The 12,407-nt window shown below is 39.4% G+C and overlaps 1 protein-coding gene across 1 annotated transcript; it reads right to left on the bottom strand.

Annotated features, from left to right (window-relative positions):
• Window positions 1-284: 284 nt before the first annotated feature.
• tusc2a (tumor suppressor 2, mitochondrial calcium regulator a) lies at window positions 285-12,407 on the bottom strand. The gene is made up of 4 exons (XM_062996692.1): window positions 12,302-12,407; window positions 7,491-7,697; window positions 4,260-4,380; window positions 285-914 (listed from the first exon to the last, which is right to left on the bottom strand). Exons 2-4 carry the CDS (start codon window positions 7,634-7,636, stop codon window positions 849-851), a joined length of 333 nt encoding a protein of 110 aa, XP_062852762.1. The 5' UTR covers window positions 7,637-7,697; window positions 12,302-12,407; the 3' UTR covers window positions 285-848.

Below are 12,407 nucleotides of genomic sequence, written 5' to 3'. Positions count from 1 at the left end.
AATATATGTAATATCAGATTACCTTCAATCTTGGTTATGTTTGTGCTGTTTTTTTTTTTTTTTTAATATATTGTTGAATTTTTATAGTGTGTATTTGATGTATAATGCTACTGGGACTTTAATTTCCTTCGGGATCAATAAAGTATCTATCTATCTGTCTGTCTGTCTGTCTGTCTGTCAAATTAGACATGTCTAAAATGTTTTGATAGATAGTAAAATTTTAGACTAATGATGCAGTGCTCGATAGCATCAGCTACAGTTCCACAAAATACACATTTACAATACACAGTTAATTGGTTTTTATGACACATCTGGTGCATCTTCACAATTGCAACCAGTCTGCATGAGAAAACATTTTATTTGTGTATGTCAACTTTTATAACTTATTGTACATCAAATAATAGCTAGTGCAGATACGATACAATAGCAAAAAGATTCCCACATTATATAGCACTTATATACAATAAAATGATAAAATACACCCCACACTTGGTCAACAAATGACAGTGCAGGGTATATTTACAATCCCTGCATTCTCATTCACTCACTCTGACTACACACATATACCTGTGCATGACAAAAGGCAGTAGTAAATCTACTGTAAGTCTACTGACTAGCAGAACAGCAATGTGTCGGACAGAACTCTGGTTTACTCTGCTTTTGAATTTTACATTACAACATGCAAATCTGTCCCTAGTAACCAGATGCTCTTAAGTGCTGTGTGTCCTCCCAACCACATGAGGGCAGCCTAGTTCACTCTACAAGCGACCAATGCTCATTGGCATAGAGAGGATGGTAGCTGAAGAGGTTCAAAGTTTCACTGGTGCAGCAGTCCCAAGTTTGTGTCTTTATATCTCACAAAGAATCACTGGGAAATCAACATGGATTCGTGGATGGTCCAGTTTCACTATTCCCTGAAAAAAAGAAAGGCATTTAATACATTAATAACTTTATCTACTTAACGTTTACATCCTGCACCTATACACAACAGAATTCCATACGAAAACAGTCAAGGATTACTTTTTCATTTACTTAGTTTATTCACATACTTTTAGCTTACTTTTAAAGGTTTACAAGGAGGGAAATGCAGTAAAATGAGAAGGAATTGCCATTTAAACCACTGTATGTAGAATGTAATACAGTGGACCCTTGACTTACAAATTTAATTGGTTCCGAAGGGCTGTTCTTAAGTCAAAATGTTCGTAAGTTAAACCTGTTTTTCCCATAAGAAATAATGTAAACATGTAATGTAATCTGTGCCAGACCTCCCAAACCACCCCCTTACCTAACCTTTCTAATGTCTTAAATGGTCTTTTTTGTTATAAATACAAGTATATTTTCCCTTAAATCTTAAATTATAGAATAGACATTCCTGTAATAAACAATAATAAACAACAATTCACAGTAGTACTGTACATAAAAAACACACATTCAGTACAGTATGTGTGCTGCAGTGGCGATTTCTCTAAGACTGCAAGGGAAGCTCAGCTTCCCCTAAAATGTCAAAAATTAAATAGTCAAATATGTACAGTTGTGTTAACATTTCACTGACTACAAATGCGTTAGAACACGTTCATCTCGAAGACGAGTTTGTTCAGAATCGGCTACTTATCACAAATCGACTGACTCGAACTTCTCATACATTCCCGTAGCGTCAATGCATTTGCCCGTAGAAGCTGAGCTTCTATTCACTTCTATGGGGCTGCATGGGAGGGTTTTTTTCATTGCTTCGAAACTCGTCGGTCATTGGATAAATGCCACGATTTTGTCCTGCCCCCGGACGCTGAGCGTCTCTGGGGGTGAATGGAGCTGTGGGCGGGTCTGGACGCTGAGCTTCTGCAAGATGATTGGAGGATCAGTCGAAAGGCTGAATCCCGTTTTGATTGACAGCTATCACTTAAAGCTTCAGTCCCATCGCGGATTTTGCGAGTGAAGTCGAAAGACAAACTGCATCCCATTTCAGGCCATTTTCTTGAAAAGGAACAGAGTGCACAATTTATATATAAATAAATTGACAAATTTTATGATGTAAGCCGACAATGAGCTTCCCCTGTTTGAAAGACCAGCAGCCGCCACTGGTGTGCTGTATCATACATCATAATACACTTCCTTCTTTTTATATAAAATGTATCTACCAGAAACAATAACTCTCATATTTCTCTATTATTTCCTAATTTATTTCAGTAGTATTGTATTTTGTAGGTGTAATTGCACGAAAGAAAGAATACTTTACTCAGCGATTTCCTTCTTCTCCCTCACTCACTGTCCCCTCTGTCTGATACACAGTGACAGCTACTGGCAGGAGTAATTATACAACACAACAAATGTAATAAATTTTTTTTATTATTTTCTCAGCACTGCGCTTCCTCTGCACATTCTTTGGGGACATTTTAATATTGAATTTTACAAAATATAAAGAAAACACCGGAAAAACACTGTCCGCTGTCCGAATGTTCGTCACTGTATATATATAGCGAGAGAGACGGTTGGAGTCAACTTGTTCGTGACGTCACGTGTTTCGCGAATTTCTGTTCGTAATCCGAAATTTGTTCATACGTTAAGTTGAAAAAGATCGTTCGTAACCCAAAATGTTCATATGGTAAACCGTTTCTAACTCAAGGGTCCACTTAGCCACTAAGTGGCTACTGGTGACTTACGAAAGCAGCTACTGAAACTGCCTCTCTGCATACAACTGTACTAAATAATAAGTTACATTTATTAAGACCATTAACATTAAGAGTTGTCAGTGTTAGCTACACCTTGAATTATGTAATATGCACTATGCTGTTTAGAATGCCCCTTGTTCACATCAGCCAATTCAGTAGGCTGGCTAGCTGGCACCTATTATAATCATAATGCATTAATAAGCAGAATCCCAATTCAAATCACATTTTCAACTATTTATTTATCAGCAACCAACATGTCAAAATACATCATGATAATCAAGAACACAGCCAAAACAAAATGGCCAGTTGAAGTCTAATTATTCGTCTATTATGTTCATAGCACCTTAATCTGTATCACCTTAATCTGCATAGCACCTTAATCTTAATCTGCACCTTAATTTGTAACAATGTACAATACCAAGAACATATTATAAAAATTGTTTGTTTTTATAACACCATGTTGTCATATTTATGACATTCACGTCAGGAATGCCAGATTTATTGTATTATTGTCTTGTATTATGTAAACACCGACCAGGCATAACATTATGAGCACTGACAGGTGAAGTGAATAACACTGATTATCTCTTCATCACGGCACCTGTTAGTGAGTGGGATATATTAGGCAGCATGTGAACATTTTATAATCAAAGTTGATGTGTTAGAAGAAGGATAAAATGGACAAGCGTAAGGATTTGAGCGAGTTTAACAAGGGTCAAATTGTGATGGCTAGACGACTGGGTCAGAGCATCTCCAAAACTGCAGCTCTTGTGGGGTGTTCCCGGTCTGCAGTGGTCAGTATCTATCAAAAGTGGTCCAAGGAAGGAACAGTGGTAAACCGACGACAGGGACATGGGCGGCCAAGGCTCATTGATGCACATGGGTAGCGAAGGCCAACAGACGAGCTACTGTAGCTAATACTGAAGAAGTTAATGCTGGTTCGGATAGAAAGGTGTCAGAATACACAGTGCAGCTCAGTTTGTTGTGTATGGGGCTGCAAAAGGGGGACCAACACAATATTAGGAAGGTGGTCATAATGTTATGCCTCATGCCAGTGTATATATGTTTTCAGTCTTATATTATAAAGGGAATTGATGACTATTTCTGTATTGTTCTGTGTGAGAGTTTCTTTTAATGTATTGGGTACATGTAGACTTTCACCGTTGTACTTTGGGCATTCGTTTAGGATGTGTTTTATGGTAATTGGTATGTGACAGTGTGGGGTTTTCTCCCAGTATTAAATGTTTGTGTGTCAATCTGGAATGGCCTATTCCACATCTAGTGTATGTAACCTGATCTTTGCGTGGTCCATGGTGTATTTTAGGTCTGTTCCTGATGTTGGGGTAAATCTCATGTAGTTTACTGTTTGTTTGTGTTCCATTGAAGTTGCCATTTATGTTTAATGTAAACATTTATAAGGGGTTTGATGTCTCTTGGTGGAGGTTTAAGGTTAATGATTTTTTGTCATGTTCTTCCTCTTGCCAACTAGTCAGCCCTTTCCACAATGTCCAGATATTATACCAGTACTGAGTGTAAAATTGGGACATCCCTTTATTAATTATGTTCTACAATCTTTAGGGAATGCCAGATTACCTGAGGTATGAGGTTCTTTTGGATCCGCTTTAGCTTTGCCCTCTTCCGTCCATTTTTAGTCACCACTGTCTCCTCATAGAACTCGTGAGCCAGATCACCATCCTCATCATAATACAAAGAGCTAGAAGCACACAAGCAGCAGTTTGTGAATCCCTGTTTGCTTTTCTGTATACCAATCTAAGCAAAACTCGACCTACATCATCCCCAAATAAAACCGACATTTACTAGATCCAGATCTGATTAGTTTATCATGGTGACTACATTTTTTCCACATGCTTTTTAGTGATATTTTTAGCTTTCAAATCAACCATGTCTGGGGTTTTCTCCCTCCCTCTCTGAGAAAATTACAGACCAATTCACCTACAGTTTTTCAATGAATTCTGTGGTGGTTTGATAATTTTAGTCCTGTATGAATGAACACATCTGTAATTTAGCAGGACATAGTATAAGATCTTGCACTGGCAACTGCTACTCATGGCATTTAATTACCTTCAGAACATATACATTGTAAGTTCGAGAATTCCTGAATCTCGAAAACATAACCTATTTAGAATTTTTTTCTGCTTTTTTTATTTTAATGTTTTATGCTTTATCCTGATTAGGGTCACAATTCAGCGACACATACCCGGACAGGACACTGATCCATTGAGGGGCCTTGGCATCACCCACCCACTCAGACAGTAAATCATCTATGTATGTAGAGGCCAGACCTGCCGATAGCATTGCTTGGGATTAAAGCCCACTCATACAGGGCTAGCATAATTAACCGCTGTGCCACCTGAGCACCATTGACTAGGTGACTAGGTTTGGGCCATACAAATCTAGCTCCATACTATTTAAAATGAAAGCTTACTAGAAAAAAACTGAAAATAAGGAAAACCTAAGGTGTGCAGGGGGTGCTTCAGCTTGATTAGAGCTGTTACTATAACAACGAGGGTTCTTCAAAATGTTTCCACACTTTTTAAAACTCTAATTATTTAGAATTCAAATATGACATCACTTTTCTACATAGTCACCTTCTGATGCATTTTTCCCAGCGTCGTACCAACTTTTAATGCCATCAGCAAAAAATGTTTTTGGTTGAGTGCACAGCCACTGATGCACTGCTGCTTTCACATCACCATCACATGAAAATCTTCTTCCCCTTAAAGCTTCATTGAGCGGTCTAAAAAGTGGAAATCAGATGGCGCTAAATCCAGACTATAAGCTCTCTCTCAGTCTCTCAGACATGACCAATTACTACTCCTCCCACCCTCACCGTTTCCAACCAAAATATAAAAGTGCCAAAACTTTTTGAAGATCCCTCGTATAAAATCTTTTACTGAGACAATGCCATGCAACATTTTTCATAAGCAGCAGTACAACTGTCAGTCCAACATATGACAGAACATGTTAAGTGAATATTACTGTAAATAATCCACAGTGCCATTGTGGCTCAGCTGGGTTACATAGCTACAATGCTGCATAGGAACTCCTGAGGACCTGGGTTGAATACTTTGCTTTTAGTGACTCTCTGTGTTCACAGAAAATAAGATTGTTCTGGGCACTTCAATTTTCTCACAACTCTTAAAAATATACAGAAAACGAATAGGCTTCTTTAAATTGCTTCTAGGTCAGACTGAGTGAGGGGGTGTGCCACGCAAGGGATTGATGACCTGTCCAGGTTCTGCTGAGCCTACTATGATCTAACCAGAACATGGTGGTAAGTAAAAAATAAATAAATGAATGTAAATGTTTTCAATAATGTTTTCTTTATGAAACCAGATCACACAAGTTATCTAACTGCACACATAACATTACAGATTAAATTTAAATACACTAATTACAAAAAGAATATAATAGTTATATAACATTATGATCACCCCCTTGTTTCTATACTCACTGTCCATTTTATCAGCTCCACTTACCATATAGAAGCACTTTGTAGTTCTACAATTACTGACTGTAGTCCATCTGTTTCTCTACATGCTTTTTTAACCTGCTTTCATCCTGTTCTTCAGTGGTCAGGACCCCCACAGGACCACTACAGAGTAGGTATTATTTGGGTGGTGGATCATTCTCAGCACTGCAGTGACATTGTGGTGATGTGTTAGTGTGTGTTGTGCTGGTATGAGTAGATAAGACACAGCAGCACTGCTGGAGTTTTTAAACACCTCACTGTCACTGCTGGACTGAAAATAGTCCACCAACCAAAAATATCCAGCCAACAGCGCCCTGGGGGCAGCGTCCTGTGACCACTGATGAAGGCCTCAAAGATAACCAACTCAAACAGCAGCAATGGATGAGTGATCGTCTCTGACTTTACATCTACAAGGTGGACCAACTAGATAGGAGTGTTTAATACAGTGAACAGTTAGTGGACACGGTATTTAAAAACTCCAGCAGCGCTGCTGTGTCTGATCCACTCATACCAGCACAACACACACTAACACTAAAGTATATTAAAAAAAATAATAAATAAATAAATAAAAAAAATAAATATAAAAAAAATAAAAAAAGGGACAGTGGTAGCCTAGTGGGTAGGGCTTTGGGTTATCAACCAGAAGATTGGCGGTTCAAATCCAGGCTCTGCTATGCAGCCACTGTTGGGTCCTTGAGCAAGACCCTTAACCCTGTCTGCTCCAGGGGCGCCGTACGATGGCTGACCCTGCGCTCTGACCCCAGCTTCCAAACAAGCTGGGATATGCGAAGAAAGAATTTCATTGTACTGTATACCTGTATATGTATATATGACAAAGTATATATATATAAATTTAAAAAAGCACACCACCAACATGTCATTGTCACTGCAGTGCTGAGAATTATCCACCATCTACATAATAGCTGCTCTGTAGTGGTCCTGACCATTGAAGAACAGGGTGAAAGAAGGTTAAAAAAAAAGGTATGTAGACAGTGTACAGATGGACAGTGAGTGTAGAAACAAGGAGGTGGTTTTAATGTTATGGCTGATCAGTGTAAAATACACAACCTCACTTGTGCTCAAGACTAAACAGTCTTAAGTTTTGTAAAAAGGTTTATGGCCGCAACGAGGGGTTGGAAAGTTGAATATTGCCCCCGTTTTTTGATGGGATATTTGACAAGCTCATTGTAAAATGTCTACATATTTTTTTGACTATGTATAAGAATCTTTCCTGAGAAACTCTCAAACGAAGATTAAATGTAAACAGTTCAGACATGTTTTATAAATGCAGTCCTTTAATTAAACACAGAAGAGAGAATCTATATATTTACCTCCTCCTTGTGAAGACAAAAGGGGTTGCCGTTTTAGAGCCACAGAATCGGGCTAATGAATGTTCGCTGACCTCAGGGGAGTCTTCACTCGCCCCGGAACTGGTAAAAGGCCAGACTCCTTTGGCTTTGGATCCGCTGCCTCCCATTTTCTCAATAAAAGGTCATTCTCCAAAAGGATTGTCAGGTACAGTTTTCTGTAGCTCAGATCTGAAAATAGAAAATGCACACACAGTTTAGCCACAAAGGAAAAATCACAAATACCCTATTGCATGAGGTTTGTTATCTGTGGTGTGGCTTCAAAGCACTACAGTGGTTCCTTCAGTTCTTTTTAATAAGCACTATAAACCACAACAGCAGGTTTACATTATATGCTCAAACAGCATGCTTCTCAGTAGCGTCATAAGCTTACAGTGCAGGCGGAGATTGTGGTTCTCCGTCTTCCTCTCAAATGAGCTGAAACGGCGGCCAAAAGCACGTCTTGTGGGCCGCACACATGCTTTAATGTAAAGTAATAATAGGCCTGTAGTAAAACTTTGTGGGCAGGTTGAGTATCACTGATATACGTAGAAGAATGCTTAGTGGCATATAAGCACCACACCAGTGTTACAGCATGGTTTGACCCATTCTTTCCCATTTAGTTCAAGAGTTCAAGAAAGGCTTTATTGTCATTTTCTGCTATATACAAGTACATATTGAAATGAAACAATATTCCTCCAGGACCAGGGTGCAACACAGAACACAAGTACAAGACAATACAATATACACAATGCAGATAAAAAACAGTACAATAAATACAAAGACCTACAATAAATACAAGGGACATTTCTAATCTAAAGTAATTGAGAGGGACGGGACCAAAGACAAGAGTAGTGTTGGCCAGTATATGGTACTGAGTAAATGATAAGTGAGGTAAAACATATTCTGATATACAGTTAGCAGCGTAAGGGCGGCACGGTGGCTCAGTGGGTAGCACTGTCGCCTCACAGCAAGAAGGTCCTGGGTTCGATCCCCAGGCGGGGTGGTCCGGGTCCTTTCTGTGAGGAGTTTGCATGTTCTCCCCGTGTCTGCGTGGGTTTCCTTCGGGAGCTCTGGTTTCCTCCCACAGTCCAAAAACATGCAGTCAAGGTAGTTGGAGACACTGAATACACCTATAGGTGAATGGGTGTGTGTGTGTGTGTGTGTCTGCCCTGCAATGGACTGGCGCCACATCCAGGGTGTTACTGTGTGTCTTGCGCCCATTGAAAAGCTGGGATAGGCTCCAGCACCCCGCCCCCCACCCCCCGCGACCCTAATTGGATAAGCGGTTAAGACAGTGATTGAGTGAGCAGCGTAGGGTTTATATAGCAGCAGGTATTAAAGAGTAAGGTGCAAAGATGCAAGTGATTCTTTCTTTGCTTTAAAACATCCCAGGTTCTAACACTATGAGACAGCCATTAAGAAAACCTTGTTAAATCAAAGAAAAGATACAATTGTGTTGATGTCCTATACTAAAGCCTTTTTCCTGTAAGGTCAGCACAAAAAAGTCTGACCACCTCACAGTAAAACTATTTGCCAATCATAGTGTTGTCCCTTATTTAAGGAACAAGCTTGATAGTCCAGCTGTGTCTACAAGGTCCGGCAATCTTGCAGTCATTAATTCTTTCACTTTAATTAGCTGATTAGTCCTAATCAGGAGCAGCATGGAGGGTCCAGCATGCATAACACATGCCAAAATGAAAGGTAAAAGATCCATTGCATTGATTTAATGTTGCTTGACGTCTTCATAGAAAAACAATACATGCAGGTTTGCATTTAAAAGAAATACTGCATGCAAACAGGAGTGTTTTCCATAACATGGCATGTCACATTTACCCATTCATACACTGACTTAGACATGGAGCCTGGAATTTAGAGTACCCAATGTACCTTCTGCATGTTCCTAAGAGACAAAAGGAAACAGAGTGCCAAATAAGGTTTAACCCCAGGTTGCCATGACCCTAATGCTGTGCGGCACTTACACTAGCCGAGTGGCACTCACACTAGCCGAGTGGCACTCACACTAGCCGAGCCGAGCCGAGCCCAGTGCTTACAATTTTTGCAAATATCAAAAATATATTAGTGTGCTTGAATAGCATCTGGGTCACACGTTCTGTGCTGTGCTGTGCCTGTCAAAATTGAAAATAGGGCGGCACGGTGGCTAAGTGGGTAGCACTGTCGCCTCACAGCAAGAAGGTCCTGGGTTCGATCCCCAGGTGGGGTGGTCCGTGTCCTTTCTATGTGGAGTTTGCATGTTCTCCCCGTGTCTGCGTGGGATTACTCCTGGTGCTCCGGTTTCCTCCCACAGTCCAAAGGAATACAAGTGAGGTGAATTGGAAATACTAAATTGTCCATGACTGTGATTGATGTAACCCTGTGTGAACTGATGAATCTTGTGTAATGAGTAACTACCGTTCCTGTCATGAATGTAACCAAAGTGTAAAACATGACGTTAAAATCCTAACAAACAAACAAATTAATAATATTACAGTTCTGGATCAATACTATTCTAGCAATTAAGCCAGTATGGGCCTGATACCAACCATTAATATCAAATGTAAACAAAAACATGCAATATTCACATGATGGGGGAGGCAAATACATTTTTAATTCATTCATTTTTTTTTTTTCAACTGACTTGCACCTACTGCAAACACCTTTGTCTAATCGTTGGACTAAACAGGTGTAGAGATTCTCTGTAGCTAAGTGTATTTTATTTAAATTAAGTAAGTAAGTGTTAAAAAAAACTTTAGGGTGGCACAGCAGTCTAATATAATTGCTTACCTGCTTACACTGAGTGGCAAAAACTATATCTTGGACTATACAAAAAAATTTTTACTACCTACATTTACATTCATCATTCCCTTTTCCTAAGCACAGACTGACAGTACAGCATACTGTATTTTTGTATATTTTTGTATATCTGTATATTAATAACTTAACTTGTACATATTAAACGAATGGTGCTAGTGTATGTAAGTAAATGTGCATATTTTGTATTTAATGTGTATTTAAAACTGTGAGGGACTATGCACCTAAGCTTTTACTCACCTTTTACAACTGTGTTAATGTGACGTGACAATAAAAGTGAACTGATTTGATATACACTGCCTGGCCAAAAAAAAGGTCACACACTCTAATATTTGGTTGGACCGCCTTTGGCTTTGATTACGACACGCATTCGCTGTGGCATCGTTTCCACAAGCTTCTGCAATGTCACAACATTTATTTCTGTCCAGAGTTGCATTAATTTTTCCCCAAGATCTTGTATTGATGATGGGAGATTTGGACCACTGCGCAAAGTCTTCTCCAGCACATCCCAAAGATTCTCAATGGGGTTCAGGTCTGGACTCTGTGGTGGCCAATCCATGTGTGAAAATGATGTCTCATGATCCCTGAACCACTCTTTCACAATTTGAGCCCGAAGAATCCTGGCATTGTCTTCTTGGAATATGCCCGTGCCATCAGGGAAGAAAAAATCCATTGATGGAATAACCTGGTCATTCAGTATATTCAGGTGGTCAGCTGACCTCATTCTTTGGGCACATAACGTTGCTGAACCTAGACCTGACCAACTGCAGCGACCCCAGATCATAGCACTGCCCCCACAGGCTTGTACGGTAGGCACTAGGCATGATGGGTGCATCACTTCAGCCGCCTCTCTTCTTACCCTGATGCGCCCATCACTCTGGAACAGGGTAAATCTGGACTCATCAGGCCACATGACCTTCTTCCATTGCTCCAGAGTCCAATCTTTATGCTCCCTAGCAAATTGAAGCCATTTTTGCCAGTTAGCCTCACTGACAAGTGGTTTTCTTAAGGCTACACAGCTGTTTAGTCCCAATCCCTTGAGTTCCCTTCGCATTGTAAGTGTGGAAATGCTCTTACTTTCACTATTAAACATATCCCTGAGTTCTACTGTCGTTTTTCTACCATTTGATTTCACCAAACGTTTAAGTGATCGCCGATCACGATCATTCAAGATTTTTTCCCGACCACATTCCTTCCTCGAAGATGATGTTTCCCCACTGTCCTTCCACTTTTTAATAATGCATTGAACAGTTCTTAACCTGATTTTAGTAGTTTCAGCAATCTCCTTAGATGTTTTCTCTGCTTGATGCATGCAAATAATTTGACCCTTCTGAAACAGATTAACATCTTTTCCACGACCACAGGATGTGTCTTTCCACATGGTTGTTTAACAAATGAGAAGCTACTCACTGCATCAGTTAGGGTTAAATAACTTGTTGCCAGCTGAAACATAATCACCCATGCAGTAATTATCCAATGGGAGGCTCTTACCTATTTGCTTAGTTAAATCCAGGTGGTGACCTTTTTTTGGCCAGGCAGTGTAGTAGGGCTATAAATTAATATAGCAGTTTAGTTCAGTAGAGATGTTAATTGATAAGTCATGTATAGGTATGGTGATTAAAGATGGGTAGTAAAGCGCTACATTGTCTTTGTTGTATTTTTATTACCCTTTCTTAAATAGATTGCACTTGTTATTGGCACTTTCAACAACAATATTCTTTTTGTCTGATCTTAACTGACAACAAAAAGTGGAACATTGCTGGTAACCAAATAATAACGAATATTAGGGTAAACATTAAAAAACGTTTTTGGATGGTTACTATATAACATTACAGAATAACGTTGTACATAATGTATTACAGAAATAGCGGTTGTAAAATCGTCATGACCACGTAGTTATGTGAAAAACATGATGCATCGGTTATATAGATCACCAAGGGGCACCAATTTCAGATAATCCGATGAATAATCAGAGTTATACTTACTGTCTTCATCTCATCTCGTCTGCTTAGTTTTTTATGTTTACAACAGAGCCTCGTCTTCTTTTTCTGCGGTGGTTAATGGTGGGTTGGAACATCAATGGTACATCAC

This window comes from Trichomycterus rosablanca, chromosome 6 (assembly GCF_030014385.1).
Source record: "Trichomycterus rosablanca isolate fTriRos1 chromosome 6, fTriRos1.hap1, whole genome shotgun sequence".
Lineage (NCBI taxonomy): Eukaryota > Metazoa > Chordata > Actinopteri > Siluriformes > Trichomycteridae > Trichomycterus > Trichomycterus rosablanca.
Note: the sequence above shows the minus strand (reverse complement) of the source record. Positions and strands in the feature narration are given on the sequence as shown.

Coding starts and splice junctions, on each gene's coding strand:
- tusc2a (XM_062996692.1), bottom strand. CDS start 7,636: ATGGGAGGCAGCGGATCCAAAGCCAAAGGAGTCTGGCCTTTTACCAGT. Junction 4,381..7,490: donor TTTGTCTTCACAAGGAGGAG/GTAAATATATAG, acceptor GTGTGCTTCTAG/CTCTTTGTATTATGATGAGG. Junction 915..4,259: donor AAAAGAACCTCATACCTCAG/GTAATCTGGCAT, acceptor TCTTTTTTTCAG/GGAATAGTGAAACTGGACCA.